The following is a 20,529-nucleotide window of genomic DNA, read 5'->3' on the forward strand; positions in this document are numbered from 1 at the left end:
TTTGGTTTACCTATAATGTGAATATACTGGAAAGTGAGGGACAGAGGTGGCCTCAAAGATTGTTCTTTGGGTTGAAGATAGAGTTCAAGCCTCTGGCTGACTTTGTAAGTCCAGCAGCATCACACTTAGGTTGTATCCTTCACCACAAGATATCAACCCTCCATGATATGTGACCTCCTTTCTTTGTGCCCAGCCAGCATGCCAGGTTGCCAAGAAGCACTCCAGTTGAAAATTGGATTGATGACCCCAGTGAATAGCATATAGCCCTGCCCAGTTCCTGCAGGCTATAGGCTGCCCACTCCTGGTCCCAATACAGTTCTCTCAGGGGGTGCTTCCCAGCCCCTCCTTTACTGTATCTCACCTTCATCTCCAGGGCTTCTGGCACCTTCTTGCCTTCCCAAGCCCAACTCCGTTTGGTGAAGTAGTTGACAGTGGCAAATTCGATCAGCGCAGAAAATACAAAGGCATAACAGACGGCTATGAACCAGTCCATGGCCGTCGCGTATGCCACTTTAGGTAAGGAGTTTCTGGCACTGATACTCAAGGTGGTCATGGTGAGAACAGTGGTAACACCTGGTGAGAGAATGAAAACAATTTGCAACTGGAAGACATGGAGAGATTATTTGATGAGATCACCAACTTCCTACTTGAAAGGAAGAGCTTTATCTCACTCAAAATGGCCCCTTTAAAGTGAAAAACAGAGACTGTCAAAGCTAGATAGGTCCACCTAGTAACCAGTCCATCCCAACTGGCACAGGAATAGGAATCTCAGTATAGTACTTTTAACAGCTGTCCTCTAGCCTCTGCTTAAACATTTTCATTGAATAATAAGTAGTCCAGTTTATTGTAAGAGAGATTTTTAATTAGAAAAACTTGCCTAATGTATTGAAACCTGCCTTATTCTAACTGCCAGCCCACTGACTGATCTCAGAGTTCCTTCAGTGGCCATGCAGGAAGGAAAAGTCTTCTTCTTCCTCTCCAGGACAGGCCTTCAGAGACGTGAAAAGGGTGGCTATGTTTCCTTGGGAATCTGTTCATCTCCCGAATGAACATGGAGATTCATGGTCTCCTCATGAACTCTTTTCTCTTGTTCATCTCCTTCTCCATTCTGGTAGTTCTCTTCTGAAGATCTTTCATAAGAGCCTAAGACTCAGTACATCATCTGAATTCAGTAGGCTTTTCACTTCCTTAATTCCTTAATTCTGGATAATGCAACAAATCATTGTGGAAAATGGTTCTGTAGCTGCATCATACTCTAGGTCCCTACTGAGCTTTGGAGCCAACCAAAGCTATTCCAAAATCTGTTTCTTGTGAGTTTTTGCCAAACTAGAGCTTGCTTTTAGATCAATTGATTCTTTTCAGGAGTGGTGCTGGTGTTATTAATCTAAATTCAAGACTTTATTCACTTTTAGATTCTATTTTTAGAAATTTTTTCTAATCTTTTTATATTTTAGATATGCATATAAGTTGGATAGTGTTATGGTTAATATTATAAGCTTTAGAGTCAGAGTGAGTTAGGCTGAAATATGGGCAATCCCACTTAACTGGTATTATGACCTTGAATAAGGTGTTTTACCTCACTAAGTCTCAGTGTTATCATGTGTAAAATGGATGTGATAATAGCACATTATACAGTTATTTATTGGAGGATTGAAACAGATGATATTTATTAATATAAAGTCTATAGCCTAATACCTGACATAGAGTAAATCACTCCATAAATAGTAGCTTCTATAATTAACATTATTATTATTTTACTGTTGTTATTAATAATAGTGTTACAATTATATAATTAATTATGTTAGCATAATTATCACATTTTAAAAATATTATCATAAGAAGTTTACAATTGCTAGCAGTAGTATTGAAGTCTCAATGAATATTACACTAGAAGTTAGATATCCCAAGTGATGCCACTTACTTGCTTTGTATCTTAGGCAATTTCCTTAATCTCTCTGTGTCTCCATTATCCTCATCTATAATTATTCTCAACTGTCTCTATCCCCTGGGATTTTGAAAAGGCAGTTGCTGTACACAAAGTCCTTAAACTTGAGGAAGAGAAAATGGTCAGAAGTTCTTTCTGAGAGTCATCATGCTGAAGATGTTGGGGAATGTAAGCCTCATGAGCATGGGTCAAGAAGGGCATGGAATGAAGTCCTAATGGGATGAAAGATTCAGTATGGAAATGCAAGCAGGAAAGGCACTGTCTCTGTTAACTCTACCCAGAGAGCCAGCCTTGTGTGCTGCAGCTTGTGGGGCTTCCTCTCCTATCTTGCTCTTTTGGGGTACTTTACTTAGACATTTGCTATATAAATGAAAATCCCCAGTGGGAAAAACTCAGTACAGTTCCAACAGAGAGACCCTAAAAAGAGCACCTTTGCACAAACTAGGCAGGGAGTCATCAAGGCTGATTAACAAAAAAACATTTTAAACCATGTCAGGAATCAGCCACACAGCTAGTAATTATTAACAAATTATCTGAATTTGTAACCTAGTAAGCTCTGAGAATGGACCCAAGGCTCAGTAAACCTCAGATCCTAACAAGAAAGGAGTGAGTTATGGGAGAAACAAACTATCTTATTTATGGCTATCAGCAATTGCAGTTGTCCACCTTGGCACATTCATAGCAGTGTGCTAGTGCTTAGATGGAGAGAACAAAAACACAAGTGTTTCTGTGCCGTATCTCAGTAGAGATTTTTAGAGCTTTAGTCTCTAGGGCTTAATTAGAACTGTCAGCTTATGAGAGCTATTAGCTAGTCAGAGCTGGTAGGACCCTCAATCAAACATTTGGGACATTTCATGGATGGACAATGAGATTCTCAGCATTTTAAAACAGACCCAGCCTGTCATTGAGTGCTTCTCCTTCAAGCCTTTTCTAGAAAGCCTTTCTTAAAAGGCTCAGTTAGAACAGACTGTCCTTCCTTTGAGTACTTCTAGTACTCTTACTTGGTAACATATACCTGTTCTACCAAACCACATGTGTGATTAGTGGAACTGACTTTAATCCTCAGGCCCAGCCAACAGCCCATGACGCTGTATCACATTTGCTCCCATCATAGTTAATAATGCACTTTTTTGATAGTTAACTATATTGTTATTATTATCAATAATATAGTTCTTATTGTCTGTCTTCTTTTCTCTAACATTACCAACTGTCTGTCCTAGAAACACAAAATTTAAAACATTTCAGACCATAGCATTCAAAATGAGCACCCATTCTCCCCACCACCACAATAAAATCAAAATTAATCATGTTTGATACACCTGTTTATCTCAGACACCACCACAAGGGCAAGGCAATTTCTTAATTCATTGTCAGTCAGGCTTAATCCTGTTTTACAAAGTACATTGTTGAACCTGACCCTACCTGTCATACTTTCTCTCAAACCCTTCCAACTGTCCAGCTTTGCTGCTTTGGCAAATTCATTTAAATTCTCAAACTCTTCATTGAATGCATATACCCTTTTTGGTCTTAACTAAAATTTGGCTCTCCTGTTGAGCACACTGTTTTGGTTCTCAAAAGGTATTGATAATTCAGAATCAAGAGCTCAAGAGCTGGGGTACACATTTTTCTTGAAGTCTAGTACTCTTTGGACCATTATATGATCACAGCCTTGTGGTAACCTGTGCTACTTTGAGACTTCTACCATTTGGTGATACCTCTTCTCCACCTTTTCTCATGGGTATTATCTATAGAAAATTTCTACCACCCTAAAGGTTCCTTTCTGTTCATACCATCCCCTGCTTGGTCTCAGGTAAGCACTGATCTGCTTTCTTTCACTATGGATTAGATTTTTTCGCTTAGAGTTTCACATAAATGTCATATAGTATGTATTCATTTGTGTCTGGCTTTCTTAACTTAGCATCATATTTTTAGGTTCATTCATGTTGTTGCATCTGTCTTTAGTTCATTCCTGTTAATTTCAGAGTAGTATTCCACTGTATTGATAGAACATTTTTTTTATCCATTCACCTATTAATGGACATCTGGATTGTTTCCAGTGTTCAACTATTATGAATAAAAATTCTAGGACAATTTACATCCAAGTCTGTGTAAGCATATGCTTTCATTTCTCTTGGTAAATACCTAGGGAGGGAACTAGAAGATTATATGGTAAGCATATGTTTAACTTTATATGACACTGTCAAACTGTTTTCTAAAGTGATTGTAGCATTTAACATTCCCAGAATGTATAAGAGTTTCAGTCAGCATGCACTCTTGACTTATAAAAAAACTATTATAGTATTAATTGGTACTTTTATACTTTTCCCTGATAATGGAAGTCCTTAGAACATTTTATCTTCATATATCCCCATATCAACTTATATAGATTACATTATGGTCTAGTATTTTATTCTAAATATATTATTTACCCAATGAGCCACTGTTACCATGTTATACATTCAATACTTATTTACCATTTATTATTTTCATTCTTCTTTTTAAATACATCTTTAATCTTCTTTCTGAGATAATTTTACTTTTGTTTGAAGAATATCCTTTAGTATTTCCTTTAGTGCAAGTCTACGATGATGATGAATTGTTAGTGTTTTATTATGTTTTTGGCTGAAAATGTCTTTATTGCTTCTGTTGAAGGCAGCTGTCAATCTATTTGTTATGATTTTAAAGGCAATGCATTTTTTTCAGGATGCTATTAATATTTTTCTCCTTGTTTTTTGTTTTCAGAAGTTTCACTACAATGTACCTCTGTTTGTATGTCTTTTATTTTCTCCTACTTGGGTTCATTGAACTTTTTGTAATTGTGGCTTTATATCCTACAGGTTTGGACAGTTTTTAGCCATTATCTCTTTAAAAAATTGTTGCTGTACTATTCTCTCACTCCTCTCCTTCTAGGAGCCCACTTATAGCTGCATTAGAACTTCTCAATAAATTTTATGTCTTTTCTCTCTCATATGCATTTTACAATTTGTCTATTTAGATAGTTTCTTTTGACCTGTCTTGCTGTTCACAGATTCTCCCCTCAACTATGTGACAACCACTGAGTTTTTATCTGTATTTTCCAGTTCTACAATTTTCAATATATTCCACCCCCCATGTAATTTCCATTTATCTTCTGGAATTCTAACATTTCTTTCATCTACTTAATCTTATTCAGTATAGTTATTTGAAAGTTTGTGTCTGATAACTCAAATATCTAGAGTTCCAGTAGGTCCATATTTTTACTTAGGGTATAATTTATACACAACAAAATAAAAATAGTTTGATTGTACATTTTAAAGTATTCGGACAAATGTATACAATCGTATAACTACTACTCCAATCAAGGTATAGAATATTTCCACCACATTAGCAAGTTCCCTCATGCCCATTTTCAGTCAATCCATCAACCCAAAAGGAGGCGCTGCTTTGATCTCTAACACCATAGCTCAGCTTTGCCTGTTTTAGAGTGTCACATAAGTAAATTCATATATTCTGTATTACTGTCCTTGGCTTCTTTAGCTTGATATAATTTTTGAGATTTATCTGTATTGTGTGAATCCATAGTTGCTAATATATTATATGAATATACCATAATATTATATATTCATCCATTCATTTGTCCATGTGCATACATTTGGATGTTTTCCAGTTTGGGGATTCTATGAGTAAAGCTATTATGAACATTCTTACATAACTCTTCTTTGGATTTTTTTATTATTATTTTTATTTCAGCATATTACGAGGGTACAAATGTTTAGGTTACATATATTGCCTTTGCCCCACCCGAGTCAGAGCTTCAAGCATGTCCATCCCCCCAGACGGTGCACACCGCACCCATTAGGTGTGTATATACCCAACTCCTCCTCCCCCCTCCCACCTGCCCGACACCAGATGAATGTTACTACTATCAAAGTTAAGTCAGTTAATACCAATTTGATGGTGAGTACATATGGTGCTTGTTTTTCCATTCTTGTGATACTTTACTTAGTAGAATGGGCTCCAGGTCTATCCAGGATAATACAAGAGGTGCTAGATCCCCATTGTTTTTTATGGCTAAGTAGAACTCCATGGTATACATATACCACATTTTATTAATCCACTCATGGATTGATGGCCACTTGGATTGTTCCCACATCTTTGCAATTGTGAATTGTGCTGCTATAAACATTTGAGTGCAGATGTCTTTTTTATAGAATGTCTTTTGGATGTCATTTAACTTGGATATATACCTAGAAGCAGAATATCTAGGTTATAGAGTAAATGTATTTTTTTTAACTTTAAAAGAAATAAACTGCTTTTCAAAGTGGTTGTATCATTTTACCTCTGCATCAGCAGTGTGTGACAGTTCCAATTGCTCCTCAAGCTCACCAATATCTGACAATGTCAGTCTTTTTCATTTTAGCCATTCTAGGTTTTCAAGTAATGTCTCCATGACATTATTGTTTCCATTTCCCTGATAAAAAATGATGTTAAGGATCTTTCATGTGCTTATGGGCATTATTTGGGCATTATATATATTATTTGGTGAAATATCTCTTCATTGTTCATGTCTTTTGCTCATTTTTTAAATTGGATTCTTTGTATTTTTATTATTGAATTGTAGGAGCTTTTTATATTTTGGGATACAGATCCTTTGTCAGGTCTGCACATACGTAGGATGTTTTATCCCAGACTATGGCTTACCATTTCATTTTCTTAATGTTACCCTTTGATGACCAGAAATTTTTAATTTTGGTGAAGTCTAATTTGTTCTTTTTCTTTATTGTTATTACTTTTTTTGTGCACTAAGGAATTTCTGACTATGAAAGGATGAAAAAATATTGTCTTATAGTTTCTTCTAAGAGCATCACACTATTAGCTTTTACCTTAAAGTCCACGATCAAATTCATATTAATTCCCTGCAATGCCATCTTTGTCATAAGTCAAGTTTCAATATATGTGGCTCTATTTTTAGGCTCTCTATAGCTATTCATTTATTTATTTTTCTTTTCTTTATGCCAATAACACACTTAGTTACCATAACTTTTTAATCACTTTGACATCTCGTGGGTCAAGTCTCCCAACTATGTATTTTTTAAGGAGGATATTGGCTATTCTTGGCTCTTTTATCTTACATAAAAATTCTGCAATCACTTTTTAAATTAACATTTCAACTTGAAGGTTCTCACATCAATGCAATTATTGTAAATATGAATTCTAAATTAATGTGAGGCCAAGTCTGAATTAAAAATTAAATTATCAAGGGATCCCATATTTTACATGCATCCCAGGCCAAAATTAATATGCATCCTTATTGTCTCTCTACACTGATAAGTGTATTTTTCTAGTATTCTTTTGCAATGAGGGCATAACCTTTCAGTGGTATTAGATTTATGGGAAGGGCCCTTGTATTAATTTCCTACAGCTTATGTTAGAAACAACCACAAATTTAGTTGCATAAAACAACACCAACGTATTCTTACTGTTCTGGATGCCAGCAGTCTGAAATCAGCTTCACTGGGCTGAGGTCAAAATGCAGAGCTGTACTCCTTCTGGAGGCTCTAGAGAGATAATCCATCGCCTTCCCTAACTTCTAGAGCTGCATTACTTGGCTTCCTTGGATCAGAGGCCCCTTCCTCTTTATTCAAAACCAACAGCAGAGCATCTTTAAATCTCTCCTCCTTCCATCATCACACTGATTTCTCCTCTGCAGTCAAATCTCCCTCTGCCTCACTCTTATAAGGATATTGTGATTGCATTTAGGGCCCATTCACATAATCCAGGATAAGCTCCTGATCTCATGATCCTTAACTTAATCACATCTGCAAACTTATGCTTGCCATATAGGTCACATTCACAGATTCCAGGGACTGGGATGTGGATATCTTTGGGGGCCAATACTCAGCCTACCACAATCTTAGTTCTAGCCCATAACTTCACTTAGGCTCAATGCCTTCCTTGTGTAACCTTAACACTGAAACTCTTGTGTACCAAGGACAGTAGTCCATCCACCTATCTTATCTTCCTGCCACAACTGTATCAGTTCACATGATCAACACTCCAGTTTTCAGTTCCTTCTTCCATTTGGTCCCCTGAGTACTTCCTTTAATTGCTTACACGCTCAGGTGTTAAGAATGGTTTCTATGTTTTATATAGCTTTTCTAGGATTTTGTAGAGGAAGGTTTTTCAGGGTATCTAGTTTTATATATTTCCCAAAATTAGCATCTTTAACCTACTAGCACATAGCTTCTGCTCCCTCCACTTTACTACAACGGTTCTTTTCAAGATCATTAACAACCAAGTACATCACTATACCCAACAGACAGTTTATATCTGCATCTTATGTAAATGCACAATAGAATTCATCCCAGATGATTATTCCCTGCTTCTTGAAATGCTTTCCTCTTTTGAATCCCATAATATCACACTCTTCTGATTGTTGTTTTTCTTTTTCCTACTTTACACATCGCTCTTTCTCTTTCTCCACTGCTGTCTCTTGAAACATCATTTACTATTTATTTCACTACCCAGTACAGTTTCAGAATATCAGTAGGAATGCCTTCTGTGTGCATACCAGGTATACTCAAGCATATGCTGCACAGCCACCATTGCCATGGGGGCAGTTTAGTAGCTGAACAGAATTAATTAATATTTATCTGCTACAGTGGGAAAAACATGCAAAAATGTTTTACATGTTGTAAGTCTGTGAGAAAAAGGTGCTAATGACATGTAAACCTTTTCCTAGACATAAGTAAACTCATATTGAAGAAAATTATTTTGATTGTATGCACTATTGAGAGACTCTTCAAACTTTGTGCAGCCTTTACTGAATATCAGATAATTCACACTTTCAAAAAGGCCAGAAGAGAAGCAGCAAAGTCTGATGCTCATATTAAAAAATGAGTCTTAAAAAAGCCTCTAATCTACTTCTCTTGTCAGCTTGCTTTCCCACCCTTTACCTTCTCCAGTCTGTGCACTAAATTCCTCTCCTTTTCACTGAAGGCTCAGTCCCTTCCCAGCTGCTGGGGCAAACCTGACTGAAACAGGAAACATTTCAGTAATCTCATTACTTAACATTCTTCTTATTCTTACTTCCTTGTTAAGAATTTCGTTGCCTGAAACCCCACAATCTGATGATTCAGTTACTACTGCTAGCTTCAGACATTGCTCTAATTCTCTCTAGGCATTCTTCTACCTTTCTCACCTTTAATCTGACAGCCCATGGTAAATCCTTGCAAATGTCTCCTCCCCATTCTCCATAAAGCAACACTCACCAAAGACCGTTCGGGCAGGGACAGACTCTCTATTGAGCCAGAAAGACACTTGTGACAGAATGACAGTCATGATACATGGCAAGTAGGTCTGGATCACAAAGTAGCCAATTTTTCGCTTGAGATGGAAGTGGGTTGTCATGACGACGTATTCTCCTAGAGAGAGAGTAAAATTAGGTGACATGTAGCTACATAAACATTGTTAAATCAAGTTGGGGCCCCATTCATTTCATAATGCTCCTTAATCTTATATGTAAGATAAGACACTGCAGTGTTACTGAAAGCTCAGCACTTGTCCTCGAGGCTGCATCGGAAGAATGAGAACAAGTGGTTTGAGGAGGAGAAGGAAAGATGAATTTATTTATTTTTATTTTTTTTTATTTCAGCTTATTATGGGGGTACAAAAGTTCAGGTCATATATATTGTCCATGGCCCCCCCAATGCCCATCAATTCATGAATGGATTAGCAAAATGTGGTATATGTATACCATGGAGTATTGCTCAGCTATAAGAAAGATGAATTTATTAATTTGCCGGCAAAGGAGGAAAATGGTAGACTATTGTCTCAAAGTATGAAATTCCTCCCCCATAAGCAAAAATACAGAGCTTTTAAGGGGGGGGTTCTCAGGTTCAGGGTATCAGTTGTTCAACTACAGTTGATGGTTCTGATCCTTTTATATCCAGAATCTGGTTGGACCTCCCAGGACCTCTGCCAGGATGGTTCCAATTCCTGCAGTGCAAAGAACAAAAGACATCCTCCTGCCCTGCCTGACAGCTGGCCTGAGGCAAGGATGCAGGCTCTAACTCCCAAAAAGAGTGGGGGAAGTTTCAAAGAGACAGGAAACATTTTTGCTGTTTTTTTCTCAGGCCATCCTCTCTGTTATACCAGTACCTCCCAAGTCCATATAATCAGAGCTCTTTAATAATCATGAAATACCCCATGAAGAGCTGAAATAAAAAAAAATTAATAATAATAATCATGAAATAGTGTGCTTTTTGTGTGGAGAAAAAAAAAAGCTAACAGTGTACCAATACAGCTTGCTGAGAATAATTTTAACACAAGTTCATCCAAGTAAATGAATGCCCTCACTTAAATAATAAGAAATAACCATTTTTTCTATAGTACTTGCTATATGATAGGCACTCATCTAGCACCTTAACATTATTAAAAAATTTAATCTTCACCAATAACCCTATGAGGTAGGTACTATTGTTATCCTAATTTTATAGGTCAAGACACTGAGACAAAGACAGATTGAGCAACTCACCCAAGGCTACCCAGCTAGTAAGTAGTAGAGCCCAAATTCAAGCCCAGACAGGTTGGCTCCACAGTTTATGATTTTTAATCATTATGCTCTGCTGTTCTAATGGACTTACTCAGTTAGAACCAAAAGTTCACATAGCAGAATGCGGGCTGAGCTACATTATCCCATGCCCAAAATAAGAGGGAACACTTATTGCACTCTTACTGGGTGTCAGACAGTTTTCTGAGTGTTTTTGGAGTATTATCTTACATCCTTCTCACAGCTCTGTGCAGCAGGTGCTAATTATCACTCCATGTTGTTAAACCTGTTGGTCAGTTTCAGTCTTACTGGATTTGTCAGCAGCATTTTACACAGCTGAGCCCTTCATCTTCCTGGAATCACTCTCTTCACAGAACTTCTAGGCCATGATACTCTTCTGGTTTCCCTTCTACCTTGCTGACCACTCCCCCATCACCGCCCCTCCCCAGTCACCTTTGCTATTCCTTTTAATTTCTAAACATTGGAGGATGTCAAGATTCTGTACTTGTACTTCTCTTTCCTGTCTTACTCATTCTCTAGGCATTCTCATTCAGCCTATGTCTTTAGTACCTTAAACTCTCATAATTCTCCAGTGCATATCTTCTGCCTGGGCTTCTACTTGTTATGGAGTGAATTGTGTCCCCCCAAAGAAGACATGGTGAATTCCTAACCCTCAGTACCTTGGAACATGACCTTATTTGAGAAAAGGATTATTGCAGATACAATTAGTTAAGATAAGGCCATACTGGAGTAGGGTGGGCCCTTAATCCAATATGACTGGTATCATAAAAAGAAAGAGAGACACATAAGGAGAACACCATACAATAACAGAAGCAGAGATGCATCTATGTGTCAAGGAGTGCCAGCAACCACCAAAAGCTAGGAAGAGTCATGGGACAGATTGTCCCTCAGATCCTCTAGAAGGAACTAACCTTGCTGATGCCTTGACTTCAGACTTCTAGCCTCCAGAACTGTGAGACAATAAATTTCTGTTGTTTTAAGTTGCCCAGTTTGTGATACTTTGTTACAGGAGCCCTAGGGTTCCTTACTCAACTCTAGATTTATATATTCAACTATCTATCAGATGTCACTACTTGGAGATCTAATAGGCATCTTTGCCTAACATGTGAAAACCTTGACTTTCATTCTTCCTATCCCCCATCCCCCTCCAAACTGGCTCCTCCAACAGACTTTCCCATCTCAGTAAATCAGTAAATGGTACCTCTCAGGTGCTTGCGCGTGCACGTGTGCGCATGCTCTCTCTCTCTCTTTCTCTCTCTCTCTCCTCTCCTTTCTCTCTCTTGTGCATGGGTACATGCACACACACACAATCCATCAGCAAACTCATTTCTTTTTTCAAAATATATCCATAATTTGGCCACTTCTCACCACCTCCACTGCTACCACTTTCACCTAGGGTGCTCTAATAGCTTTCTAAGTGGCCTCCTTACTTCTGTCCTTGCCCCTTCTTTAGTGCATTCATAGTACAGCAGCCGAAGTGATCTTATTAAAACATAAGTTGGATCCTGTCTCCTTTATGTTCAAGAACCTCCAATGGTTTACCATCTTTCAAAAAAAATAGAACACAAAGACCTTGCAATCTGACTGCTCTAATAGCTCTCTTATCAAAGCTTCTTATTTTTCACCCCTCTCCCTCCACCCACATTTGGTTTTGGCAGGATTCCCAAATGAGGTAATTTCCCACTTTCCTACCCTACCCACTCCCTTGTACCTAAGCCTAGGAAGCACCATCTGGTCATCCAAAACTGAATATACAATCCATATTGTGTGTGTATTCACATCCTAGCTTGTTTATGTGAACATGAAAAATACAAGTCAGCTTATTTTTAATTTATCAAAGCATCTCATACAAAACTATGAAATGTTTTTCCTTATTACCACTTTGTAGTTTCTACTTCTTTTCTTTCTCTCTGCTTCTTTTTCAATCCTTGGCTTTCTTCGTTTTCTCTCTCCTATGTATGTCCATCACTATTCTTTCCTCTCCTCTTCCTTCCCTTTACTCTTTCCCTGCTGAGAGGGCCTTGAGCTCTTACTTTTTCATGAGAGTTAGACTTTGATTAGCTTGAATAATTTCCCCCCTTCCCCTTCTTAGTCTCACACTCTGGAGCTCGTACCTATTAATTCTAGCTCTGATTTTGTGAAATATTTAGTACTGATATCTAAAACATGAAATAAATATTATTCATAAATTAGTTACATTCTGTGGATCTGAAAGGCAAAATAAATGGACTTTTCAAAAGCTGATAAAAATAAGCATTTGTTTTGAATAACTGATTCAAAACAGTTGAATGAATTATTTTCTTCAATCTTCTCGTTTTCTACCTTTCTTTCCTTCTCTTTCTGTCTTGCTGCCTCTCTTCCAAAAAGGCAAAGAGAATTGTCCTTAGTGAAAATTAAAGTCTTTTACTAGGTTGAGAAGATTTACTGTTTCTGCTCTTGTATTTGCATATTTATCTGCATTCCGTGTAAAATAGTCAAAGGGACAATGGAAAGCCACTTTTGCACATTCACAGGTATTCACAGTCTAAATCATTTCTATGGGTGAAGATTACAAGTGGACTTTCAGAAAGATTAGCAAATTAATTCATTGTGTCAATTAACCAAATAGGTTTTCTTAAATACAACTCTGATATTTTGCATCTCTCTACATCTTTTTCTCTGCCAAAGTGAGAACTGAAGCGTTAATCAGATTGGAAGATTTTCCCAACTTCTCCCATCTTATTTCCACCCTTGTGCCCCAGTTTATTAAGCTCATTAAGTACCATCTGTGTTGTGTGTGAAATATTCAAGGGTACAATATAAAATATATAATGCATATGTATTCACAAATTAGTTATCTATGGATCAGAAATGCAGAACAATTTAGCTAATTAATGCTTTATATAACTGAATATATTTTCCTAAAGTGGATTGTTAGATTCCTTCCCTCCTTGCCTCTACTGCTGCCTCTCTCTGCATTTATTTTGAAGGATGACCCTTTAAATGGTTTGAGAAATTTTCCCTTGCCTTGAGACTCCAGCCTATTAAGCTCCATCTGTGTTAAGTGTGAAATATTTGAGGATACAATGTAAAATACATTTGCAACTTAGTATCCAAGGCTGTGAAGCACACAAGAGGATTTTTTAAATAGCTTGGCAAATTAACTCATTATAGAAAGTAAGTGAATATATTTTCTTAAATCCATCTTTGGTATTTTTCCATCTCTCTATCTTTGTTCCTTGCTCTTTATCTTGCCTCCTGTCTTCTTTTTATGTCCATCTCTCCAGTTTCTTTGTGTCTCTTTCACTCTCCTGTTTTCTGCTTTGTCTTGACTAACATATGCTAAACATCTACAGAGATAATATACACAATGACAATAAGAAGAAAACAACTGATCAAATTTCTAGGAAAGACGGAAAAATGAGATCATGCATCCAAACTATCTTTTGAGAAAATTCATGTAATAATTTGCCAAAAGAGGGAAAATAAGGAATGGAATAAAGTAGCTCAGGAAATTTCATCCCAAAATATGACTCCTTGGTATATGGCATTTTGAATTAAAGGCCCTTAGAGATCAACAGGCCCTTCAAAAGGGCTTTCCCTCTATCTGCATAACCAGACAGATCCACCAAAAGAACAATGGACTTCCCTTCCCCTCCCTGGTATCTCATTATATTGCAGAAAAGGACATCAAGAATGCAACCAGACCTGACCCAAATCATTTAAAACATAATACTTGTCTCTCAGGTTAATTTATAAGTCAATCTCTTTCCCCCCATCAATTCATTCTCCCAAGTAACTATTCATCCTCCCTAGCAACCATTTACTGCCCCTAAACAGAATTACTTATCTGTTCATCTCCCCCCTCCCCTCTAAAAGGCATGTACAAAAATGTTTGGATCTCATTGGGATACTGAGTAATCTCTCTGTGATTCTCCCCATGCACACAGTAAATAAATTTCTTCCTCTTATTAATCTGCCTTAATTGTGAGTTGATTTTTCAGCAAACTTTCAAGGGAAAGGGGAAGTTTCCCCTCGTCTCCACAGTATCAAAAACTAGCCACAGATTTTGAGAAATTTCATTCATTTATTTAATACATATTTGAATCTGGAGCAAAGAGCAGAAGGCCTCTGCTTGGAGCAAGTTCACACTGAGAACTGACAGCATTTGGAGAGAAAGCCTGTCATACCACAGAGAACATCCATGGATTGTGAGGCCTTTCTCTGGCAAAGCTTCCTGTTCATATGCTGGACCCTATGTGGAAGAGCACAGTCACAATAAAATCAGTATACATATGTGTGAAGTAATAATATTTATATGGTGCCTAAATCAATAGATATAAAAGGGTGTGCGGCAAAATGTCTCCCTCTCACATGTGCTCCCAAATCACCCATCTCATTTCTCCTTCCTTTAGGTAACTAGAGTTAACAGCCTCTTCTGTATCTTCCTATAAATGTTATTTGTATATCTATATATTATATTTTATATATGCCAGTTTCAAAACTAGTTTGAACATATTTATCTACAATAATTAAAATAATGTCATGTAGAAAAAGAATAGAGACAGTATTGAAGACTTAATTATAGGTATAGAATTGTATTAGATTCCTATTAATTGGTATTGGTATTTTAACAAATTACCATAAACTCAGGGGCTTAACACAGCACAAATTTATACTCTTACACTTCTGGAGGTCAGATGTCTAAAATGGGTCTCACTGTGGGTGGGGCTGCATTCTTTTCTGGTGGCTTTAGGGAAGAAAACATTTTCTTGCCTTTTCCAGCTTCTCAAGGCTGCCTGCATTCCTTGGCTTGTGCCCCCCTTTTTCATCTTTAAAACCAGCATCTTCTAATAATTTTCTCTCTGACTATGGTCTTGTTGCCTCCCCTTTATAAGGACAGTCATGGTTACATTAGGCCCACCTGGATAATCCAGGATAATATCTTTACTTTGAAACCTGCTAATTTGGAGCCTTAATCCCCCTTGCCATGTAAATTAACATGTTCACAGGTTCTGGGGAGTAAAATGTGGACATCTTTGAAGGGCCATTATTCTGCCTACCCCAAGAACTAAATGTACATTTTAATCTGCTTTAACAATTGTGAACTAAAATAAAATCTTAAGGCTCCCCCCGCCAACAGGCTGACTGACTGGATCCCCTCCTGGCCAAGGGGATATCCTAAAACAAAATTGCCTGCCCTGAGGAGGGAGGTCAGACATGCCTCATCATGACCCTGCCTTCATGGAGACATCCTTTGTAACCTATTAACAGGCCTAAGGGTATGCAAGACAAACCTGCAGGTCCTCAATTTGCACAACAAATATATGTCCCATGGCTTGTCTCTGATTAACATCTCCTTATCTTAAAACATTCCAAGCCTTTAGACAAAGCTTCATGTCTTTAACCAATTACAAGTCAAAGAATCTTTAAACCCACCTATAACCTGTAAGCGCCGCCCCCCCCCCTGCATTCGAGATGGGCCAACTTGTTGTGCAAAACCAATGTATGCTTTCCACGTATTAATTTATGACTTTACCTGTAATCCTTGTCTTCCTGAAATGTATAAAACTAAACTATAACCCAACCACAGTGAGTCCACTTGCTCAAGGCTTCTTGGGCATGGCTCTGGGTCACGGTCCTCAAATTTGGCTCAGAATAAATCTCTTTAAAATTATTTTACAGAGTTTGGTTCCCATTAACACAATGAAAGCAAAATTTTAGCTGGCAGAATTTGGAAGAAAGGAGATAAGGACAGAAGGGTTGATAGAATAAGAAATACAGGTAACTATTCCATCAAGCTATCAAGACTTGGAATGAGCATGGTGGAGGGAAAAGAAGGTAAGGGGTAATCCAAGTAAGCTAAGCACTCATATACTTCAGAGTAGGAAATCTACATTTCATCTCTAATGGTACATAAACTGAAGAGATAACAAGGTTTATAAATTTGGAAAGCAGAGTTTTATTTCTCATAAAGCATTGCAACCTGCAGGGTGCCCAGCCATTCTGGAAGGCTGGGAAGCAATAGCCTTGGGTTGAACCTCAGAGCATGTACTTCTAGGGAGGGACAATGGGAACAGGAATTTATGCCGAGCAGGGTGGTCTCATATACCTATTTAACAAGTTATGGGAGGAGTCATGATTATGTATGAAAGGAGAAACATGCCCCTGTGTAGCTGAACTTTATGCCCCTTCACAGGTTGCATGTACAAAAAAAGGCAGCCTTCTGGTATTAAGATGTGAAGCAGAGAACATTCGAAACTCTTCATGTGGGTACTCCACAATCTGGTTAGAACCACTCCATGGTTAACAAGGGAGGGGAAATAGAAAAGCATGTCTGACCTCCAGTCATGACCCAGAATTCAGTTTTAAGATTTCTCTGGGGCTCCTTTGACCAAGAGGGGGTCCATTCAGTAGGCAGGGAGCTTGGGATTTCATTCTTATTCCTCAAGTAAAAAATGAAGAGATAGCAGTTTAAACTCATTATTTAGAACTATGTAGGGAACCACGAGAAATAAAACGCAAGTGCTTAAAATGGGAAATGCTACTTTTCAGTATAAACCTTTCTGTTATTTGACTTTTTTCTTTTTTCTTTTTCTTTTCTTTCCTTTACTTTTTGCCCCTCCACCGTTCCTTCCTCCCTTCCTTCCTTCACTATCTCTAAATCAAAAGTAAAAAGGGAATTGTACTGCTATAAACATTCTAGTGCAGATGACTTTTTTATGGAATGTCCTTTTTTCCTTTGGGTAGATGCTCAGCAGTGGGATTGCTGGATCAAATGGTAGTTCTACTTGTATCTCTTTGAGGTATCTCCATATTACTTTCCACAGAGGTTGTACTAGTTTGCAGTCCCACCAGCAGTGCATGAGTGTTCCTGTCTCTCCACATCCATGCCAACATTTATTGTTTTGGGACTTTTTGATAAAGGCCGTTCTAACTGGGGATAAGTGATATCTCATTGTGGTTTTGATTTGCATTTCCCTGATGATTAGAGATGTTGAGTATTTTTTTATATGTTTGTTAGCCATTAGTCTATCTTCTTTTGAAAGTTTCTGTTCATGTCTTTTGCCCACTTTTTGATAGGGTTGTTTGGTTTTTTTTGTTTTTGTTTTTGTTTTTTTTTTTTTTTTTTTTGCTGATTTTCCTCAGTTCTATATCGATTCTAGTTATCAGCCCTTTATTGGGCATGTAACATGTGAATATTTTCTCCCATTCTGTAGGTTATCTGTTTGCTCTCATGATAGTTTCCTTGCTGTACAGAAGCTTTTTAATTTGATCAGGTCCCATTTATTTATTTTTGTTGTTGCTGTGATTGCCTTTGGGGCCTTCTTCATAAATTCTTTGCCTAGGCCAATGTCTATAAGAGTTTTTCCAACATTTTCTTCTAGAACTCTTATAGTTTCATGCCTTAGGTTTAAGTCTATTATCCACCATGAGTTGATTTTTGTGAGATGTGAAAGGTGCAAATCCTGTTTCAGTCTTCTACATGTGGCTATCTAGTTTTCCCAGAACCATTTATTGAATAAGGATTCTTTTCCCCAGTGTAAATTTTTGTCTACTTTCTCAAAGATTAGATGGCTATATGAGCATGGTTTTATATCTGGTTTCTCAGTTCTGTTCCATTGGTCCACGTCTCTGTTCTTGTGCCAGTACCATGCCGTTTTAGTTACTATAGCCTTATAATATAGCTTGAAGTCTAGTAAATTGATGTTTCCCAATTTGGTCTTTTTGCTTAAGATTGCTTTTGCTATACGGGGGTCTTCTCTGGTTCCAAACAACCTAAGTGTCCATCCATGAGTGGATTAATAAAATGTGGTATATGTATACCATGGAGTTCTACTCAGCCACAAAAAACAATGGTGATCTAGCACCTCTTGTATTATCCTAGATATAGCTGGAACCCATTCTACTAAGTGAAGTATCCCAAGAATGGAAAAACAAGCACCACATGTACTCACCATCAAATTGGTGTTAACTGATCAACACTTAAATGCACATGTAGTAATAACATTCATCAGGTGTTGGGAAGGTGGGAGAGGGGAGGAGGGGATGAGTATATACACACCTAATGGGTGTGGTATGCACCATCTGGGGGATTGACATGCTTGAAGCTCTGACTTGGGTGGGGCAAAGGCAATATACGTAACCTAAACATTTATACACCCATAATATGCTGAAATAAGAAAAAAAAACATTTAAAGTAAAAAGGGAGAAGTTCATGTTGTGATTATGAATGTAGACTTTGGAGCCAGGTTGCTGCCCTTGTTTCCAAACCTTGCTCTACGACTTACCAACTGTGTGACCCTTGGAAAATTATTTAATCTGTCTGAACCTTGATTTCCTTATCTACCAACCTGAAATAACAACACTGCCCATCTCAGAGTGCTGCTGAAGTGTTAAATGAGTTAATACATGTCCTCAGGGCAATGCTTAGAACATATTACATGCTAAAAAATTGATCATTATTAATTCCACCACCATGTCCATGTATCATTTTGATCAATAGCAAGAAAACAAAAATGACAATATCCTGTTGCATTAGTTTGCTAGGGCTGCCATAACAAAGTACCACAGATTGGGTGAATTGAAACAAAACAAATGTATTCTCTCACAGTGCCAGAGGCTAGAAATGTGAAACTGAGGTGTCAGCAGGTCTGTGCTCCCTGGAAACCTGTAGGGAAATCCTTCTTTGCCTCTTCTTAGCTTCAAGTTGTTTGCTGGCCATCTTTGGATTTCTTTGACTGAGAAGCATCACCCCAATCTCTGCCTTCATGTTCATATGGTGTTCTCCTTCTGTGTGTGTGTTTGTGTGTGTGTGTGTGTGTCCAAATTTTCCCCTTTTATAAGGATATCAGTTATATTGGATTAGGGCCCTCCCTATTACAGTATGGCTTTATCTTAAATAATTACATTTGCAACTACGCTATTTTCAAATAAGGTCACATTCTGAGGTATTGGGGGTTAGGACTTCAACATCTTTTCAGAGGGCACAATTCAACCCATAATACCTGTGTTGCCAAGGGTAAGGGAAAACTGGCATGCTCATACACTGATAATGGGAGTGTGAATTGTTTAACCTTTCAGAATAGTAGTTTGTCAATATGTATTAAATTTTTTAATGTGTCTACTTTCTGAAATAGCAATCTCAATATTCTGTCTGTATCCTAGGCAGATAATTACACAGGAGCGAAATGCTATATGAAAAGGAGGATCTTCACAGTTTTGTTTACAGCATTAAAACACAGAACATAATAGTAGATAATTGGTTAAATAGATTATGATTCATATACATGAGATTATTACAGATAAAGATATTATTTTACTAAGTTTCATGCTGAGATGCTGTACTTCCCAGTAACAACATGTATTATATCAATGTAAAGAATGTTCTGGCCTTAGAGGAAGGTTTTTTACTTTTAAATTTTTTTTAATTTAAACTAACCAAAACAGGTAATAATGAATATGCGTACATTCTATTTGTTAACATATTGTTAGTAAATTTGTGTACATTTTATTTGGATCCAGTACATTTAGTGACTTGAAAATGTGTTTAGAATATAAAATTAAATAAAAAGAGCTTATAAAATGGCATCAAGAGTATAGCTCCATTTATATAAATACATATTTCTATAAAATATGCCAAAGGAAACTTCTTAAATGCCAAAATGTACAATAATGAGTTAATTTACCAAAATATTCTAAGATTTTTCTAGATAGTGGAATCAAAGAGTATTTTAACTTCCAATATTTGCTCCTTTGTGTATTTCTAATGTTCCCGTCATGAACGTGTATTGTCCGTGTGATAAAGATGAAACAAACAGTGTTTTAATAAGAGTTATAAACATAAAAAGAGAGCGGGGCTGCTTGGGCAACCAATGATTGGTCTCAAGACTTGAAGCCAGGCAGGCAGTGCCCAGGAGGGATAGGGAGGTGAGCAGAGTGAATAGATACAGATGATTCTCTCCCTCAGGTTGGAAATCCCAGGGGGGGTGGGAGGGGGAGGGAGGAAGGGGAGTTCTTCTGCCTCTAGGGCCCAGCTGAGCTGTGTGGGTGT

General features: G+C 37.5%; 1 protein-coding gene across 2 annotated transcripts in view; it reads right to left on the minus strand.

Moving 5' to 3' along the window:
* GABRA3 (gamma-aminobutyric acid type A receptor subunit alpha3) overlaps window positions 1–20,529 on the minus strand; it is a 227,723-nt gene that overhangs the window by 19,503 nt on the left and 187,691 nt on the right. For both annotated transcript variants that reach the window (XM_045538579.1, XM_045538580.1), the window contains 2 exons: window positions 9,196–9,348; window positions 362–573 (listed from right to left, as the gene is read on the minus strand). In XM_045538579.1, coding sequence (XP_045394535.1) covers window positions 362–573; window positions 9,196–9,348 — 365 coding nt within the window. The remainder of the gene's footprint in view (window positions 1–361; window positions 574–9,195; window positions 9,349–20,529) is intronic.

The sequence above is a fragment of the Lemur catta genome, chromosome X, assembly GCF_020740605.2.
Source record: "Lemur catta isolate mLemCat1 chromosome X, mLemCat1.pri, whole genome shotgun sequence".
NCBI classification, from domain to species: Eukaryota; Metazoa; Chordata; class Mammalia; order Primates; family Lemuridae; genus Lemur; species Lemur catta.